Genomic DNA, 5,748 nt, shown 5'->3' with positions numbered 1-5,748 from the left:
GTACATGCAATATTCATCACTTTGCCAATAGACTTCTTGTTCCTTGTTGTATGTAGCCTTTCTTTTGGGATTAGCACCACTGTCACCTAGAAATTGATACTGCGGTTGTCACATAAAACAGATAACCCATAGTTCATTATTAAATAACATAACTCATTTCTTTATTTTATTACTCATAAAATATACAGCAATCTTCAGATACTGAAAGAATTCATGGGAGTTTCGATTCAGTCACTATTTCATATGTACATGCTAGTTTCATCCTTTTAAAGAAAAAAAGGACACGAAAAAACCTGTGAACCTCCTGATCCTGATTTGACGAACATAGCATATGTATTGTACATATTTCCAGTTTAAATTATTTTCAAAAAGAGACAAAAACGGGGGTTTGAACAAGCAATCACATCAAATGATTGAGTGGTTTCATTTTTTTGAAGAAGTTAAAGCAAGAAAAACCTGTCAAAATACATTGATTATAAGACCAAGACAAATAATATATATATATTTTTTTCAACAGAAGAAAATCTAAATGCTGCTGTCCTACGATTGGTTTACAGTGTTTCTCCTCTCCAAGGGAGGCATGTTTTCTGCCTCGGAATAGTATCAGTGCTTTTCACAAACGTTGTAGTACTTAGTATGCATCATTGTTTTCGCTCAAACAGCTGCCCCTACTCTCCTAACCTCCCCTCAGTAACTAAAGAAGACACAAAATGATGATATAAATATCACAAGAAAGAATACATGAATTAATAATTTACTTTCTAAAATAATTTCTAGAGGGCAAAGGACAGGTAGGTTTAATAACGCAAATGTAAAAAGTTCTGTCGCTCACATACAAATGCAAAATCTAAATGGCACCATATTCTTTATAGAGTACACTACTTTTGACCAGAACCCTATGGCCCTGGTCAAAAGTAGTGTACTATAAAGGGAATAGGGTGCCATTGGGGATGGAAATCCTTTGAAATTACTCATGAGAGCAAATACTACGATTTTTTGGTTCCCACAGAGGGTCAGGAGCTTAAGACATGAATGATTTTATTAAAATGTTTGTTCATAAAAAATCAATGATTTCCCCTCCTCCCACATGGATTACAGACAAGAGGCTAGGTGCGTTCTGACTGTCTTAGTGTGCGGATAAACATGACCATCACTCTCATAAAACTTAAATGAAACATCACTCCTTATGTTTTTTCTCAGCCCAAAACACTCAATCCCATTTCTACTGTCAAAACAGGTTTTGAAAAGGCTTCTTCCACATCTTTTGGTCCATGTCTGTTTTTCACTCAGTGAAGTGCTACTATCCCCTTGGACTACAGGTTATTGCCGTCATAAGGTGTCCGTCTGTCTGTTGGCTGGACAGTTTCTACCGTTTAGGACCTTTGTGGGTAAAGGTAAAGGTGGGGTATAGCAGCAGCAGTTCCTCTGAAGTCCAGTATCTGCTGGAAGGACACCTGGTGGTACGAGAGGATGAGTGTGGCCAGCCAGCCTGTTGTGCCTACCCCTCTCCCTCCCTCCCTCCATTTCTCTCTCTCCATCTGCGGGACTCTTAAGGCTCCTGTGCGGACTGTCTCGGCTCGTGCCCTCCCAAAGCTGGCTGTGGTGATTTAAGAAACGGTGTGTATGTGTGTATTTGTTTGTGGCCTCTGCCCCACTTCACTGTCCATCCGCCTGCCCTTGGCTCCCCTCCTGGGCAGCGACCACCACCCCCCTCAGTATGTCTCTGAGTCTGAGTCGTTGAGTTCCTCATCCTTGTAGAAGCCTCCATCGTGTTCGCGGTGGCCGATGTTGTTGAAGCTGCAGTAGGAGCTGTGCTCGCTGCGCAGCACGGGCAGGCTGTCGAAGGTCACACTCTTGGAGGGGCTGGTGGTGTAGTGGTTAATGGCACTGAAGGACAGGCTGGGCGCCGGGTTGCAGGGGGACACGGGCATCATGGTGGCCAGGATCAGCGCCAGGCAGTCCGCCACGTCTTTGTTGGGGGCGCAGGCCAAGGCGTAAGCTGAGGGGTTCAAACAGAACAGCAGAGGGTCACTTCAGGAGCATCACAGTTTACTATAACACTTTTGGTGAAAAACATGATACAAAGTTAAGACAACAACCAAGCAGTGGACTAGAGAGAAACATTTGTGGACACATTGAGAAGAGAAGTACAGAAGAAAACGGTGTTAGCGTTATGGATCTTACCATTCTTATCGACTGCGAGCACGCTAGCACCCTTCACTAGTAGCTCCTGAACCACCACCGTCAGACCATTTCTGGCTGCAACGTGTAACGGCCTGAGGAGAAAGTACCGTCAGATTAGCCAGCAGCAAATGAGGATACCTCCCAAATGCCAGACTATTCCCTATATAGTGCACTTCTTCTAATACTTCTGGCCCAATTAATACAGCTGAACCATACGTACGACTGTAAGGCTGCGTTAGTCGAGTTGATGAGGTTCCTGTCTGTAATCTTCTCCAATATCAACAAGGCACTGGTTTCATGCCCCTTTAAAAACCAGAGTCAAACATGTCAGACCAAAATTTTAACCAGAGAGAGCCAACTGTTCAGATGAACGTCATCTTCATGTGGGGATGCTCACCTTACTACAGGCCAGATGAAGAGCAGTGTTCATGACTGCATCCTGCAGGGTGAGCTCTGCTTTGGCACTGCTCACCAACAGCTCTGACACAGACAGAGAAACATAAAGAAACTCAATTAGGAAATGAAGCGACTTATTAAAATGTAAAACAGACATGTTGAACTTAAGCCGGCTGGGCGAGGCAAAGCGGAGGAGAGGGGGCTGCGTACCGACAGCGTTGGTTTGTCCGTTCTCAGCAGCCATCATGAGGGAGGTCTTCCCGGAGGCATCGGGGGAGTTGACCTGGGCGTTGTGGCCTAGCAGCAGCTGAAGACACTCCACGTGGTCCGTGAAAGCCGCCGCATGCAGGGGGGTCCTGGAGAGAGAGGAAACTTATTTCACCGATATCATGTAGGACTGTTATAAACAAGTTTGTTCAATTAACCCTGTTTATACCATAGAAATATAAAATCACTAATAGATGTATTAAAAGTAATCTACAATCCCTCATCCAACCCCAGAGGTCATTTTATTCCCAAGACAACATTATTCTCCAGAAGAAAAGGACTTTGTCATGTGCTGTAGTTACCGGTTCTTGGTGTCAGTGGCGTTGACAATGGCCGGCCCCAGAGTGTCAATCAGCATCTCTGCAGCCCCCTCGTTGTCATTGATCACAGCACAGTGGAGGGGGCTGAACGAGTTGCCCTCGGTGACATATGCTATGACAAAGTCCTGTTTCAGTGTAAGGTCCTCCACTGAGAGTCATAACCCCTAATTCTGTTGTAGTCTTGTTCATTCCCCCACATGGCTCCGTCCACACCAATCGAATGCTTTTCAAGCCACAAGAGGGAGTGAATGAGTGTACACTTCATGGAGGAGAGAACAGAGCTACAGTCCAGTTAGTCAGTACGTACCGTTGTATGTAGGGGTGTAACGATCCATCTACTACATCGATGTATCGATTTATATTCCTATGATCCAACTACATCGATCTGTGCTCGGTGAGTTGGCCTTTTGGACAACATATATCACTCTAACATCGTTTTAAAATGTAATAAATCGATTGTATCGATACTAGGAAATAACCCATTGGATTTAAGCACGTCAGACTTTATATGGATGTTTTTTCTTAGCACTTTTAATGATAAAGGCTTTAAACATTACTCGATTCAGTCTGCCTATCCGTGACGTCATCGCCCCACGCCAGCAGCAGCGCAAAGGCGCAAAGACAACAAAACATAGCATGGCGGACGACAGAGGAGAAGCCGACGAGCGAGAAATTATCAAGCCACCATTGCGGTCCTTACAAGAAACAGGAATCTAGGAAACTTCACCTGCACTGTCCAGTATCCAGGTATTTATTTCAGTCACACTGGTTGAATTTTTGGCTAAAAGGTTACTGAATCGATTTCAAGTCACTGAATCGTTTCGGATCGTATCGTTCTAAATGAACCAATATCGTCCTTGAATCGTATCGACAACCACGAATCGTGATACAAATCGAATAGTTACACCCCTAGTTGTATGGCCTGCCTAATTCAGGGACATGTTTACGGTGCTGAAGAGAGAAAATCAGAAAATATCTAGTGTTCCGTTAGTCCAGTACGTACCGTTGTAGCAGGCCCAGTGTAGTGGCGTGTAGCCCTGGTTGTCTGTGATGACGGGGAGGGTCTCCACTGACTGGGCGGCGTGTAGGAGTCCCCCCAGCACCCCGATGTGTCCGGATTCCGCCGCCAGGTGGACAGGGGTCCGCCCCTTACAGTCCCGAACCAGGAAGCTGGCGCTGTGCTGCAGCAGGGCCTCCACACACTCCTCATGACCCGTCAACGCCTGGGAGGAAGGGCGGGGAGACAAGAATGGATTTGAATAACTAATAATCAATGATATAATAATGAATCATCAATTATTACAAATGATGTCTGGAGGCAGGTCCCCCTACAGGGATGAATACACCACTACCCATGGACAACTACTTTTCTGAAGATAATATGTATATTTGAGCCTCCCCGTCTCTTTCTGTGTGTGAGCGTATACAGCCAGCTCTCCTCCTCACCCCTCTGTGTAGCGCTGTTCTGCCCCACTTGTCTTTGGCTTCTACGCTGGCTCCCTTGTTGAGTAGTGAGTACACACAGTCTGTGTGTCCGCTCAGCACCGACAGCATCAGAGGGGTTCTGATACACAAGACAACAAGGTCATATTACAAACTGGTAATAACCAGGCTGAGTCCCAAATGGCAACCTATTCCCTATATGGTACACTACTTTTGACCCGAGCCCATAGGGTTCTGGTTTAAAGTAGTGCACCAAGTAGGGCATAGGGTGCCATTTGGGACGTAGAACTAGTGTCAAAATCTCTTTATTTCAGGAATTGTATCCAAAACCCAATTGACTTACTGTCCATTCCCGTCTTGAACGTCCACTGCACTCTGGAGGTCAGCATTTCCAATCAGCAAACGCAAACACTCCGAATGACCGTTGGTAGCTAGAGGAGGATAAACAGAGAGGATATAAGAATGTGAGATGAATGACCGTTGGTAGCTAGAGGAGGATAAACAGAGAGGATATAAGAATGTGAGATGATTGACCGTTGGTAGCTAGAGGAGGATAAACAGAGAGGATATAAGAATGTGAGATGATTGACCGTTGGTAGCTAGAGGAGGCTAAACAGAGAGGATATGAGCTGATTGCTGGACGACTATTACCTTCACATGAACAGACAGATTTCTAGAACAGTGGTATTGGTAGATGACATCCTCATGATGTTAACACAGCAGATAATAAAACATTTTGGGGCTGAGGCCCTCGAAGCCTGTCACCTGCTAGCTGTGTACCTGGCTCTGGATAGAAGTCCCCCTGTGCACTGATCTAGGATCAGCTTACCCTCCCCAGATCCTCAGCAATAATGACAAAAAATGACCTTAGATCAGTGTGTAGTGGGCATTTTCACACTATGCTATATAATATCCCTAGAGTGGACATTGGCGTCCTAGCAACATGACCAAACAAATGTCCATCTTGGTAAGGAAAACTTTTGAATTACAGAATCTCTAGGTCTTACGTGATATCCTATGCGTACCTGCAGCGTGGATGGGGGTCCTCTTCAGGGTGAAGTCTTTAACCAGGATGGAGGCTCCCTGGTTGATGAGGACGTCAACACACTCCACATGGCCTTTAAAGGCAGCCAGGTCC

At 45.3% G+C, this 5,748-nt stretch overlaps 1 protein-coding gene across 1 annotated transcript; it reads right to left on the bottom strand.

Moving 5' to 3' along the window:
• Positions 1–4,132: 4,132 nt before the first annotated feature.
• LOC311143883 (uncharacterized protein) lies at positions 4,133–4,992 on the bottom strand (the record flags this gene model as incomplete). Its single annotated transcript, XM_084179753.1, has 3 exons — positions 4,954–4,992; positions 4,614–4,731; positions 4,133–4,390 (listed from the first exon to the last, which is right to left on the bottom strand). Exons 2-3 carry the CDS (start codon positions 4,719–4,721, stop codon positions 4,133–4,135), a joined length of 366 nt encoding a protein of 121 aa, XP_084035879.1. The 5' UTR covers positions 4,722–4,731; positions 4,954–4,992.
• Positions 4,993–5,748: the final 756 nt, after the last annotated feature.

Source organism: Coregonus lavaretus (assembly GCF_964263955.1).
Source record: "Coregonus lavaretus genome assembly, chromosome: 16".
In the NCBI taxonomy this organism is placed as follows: Eukaryota; Metazoa; Chordata; class Actinopteri; order Salmoniformes; family Salmonidae; genus Coregonus; species Coregonus lavaretus.
The sequence above is the reverse complement of the archived record's forward strand: the minus strand, read 5'-3'. Positions and strand labels throughout refer to the sequence as shown.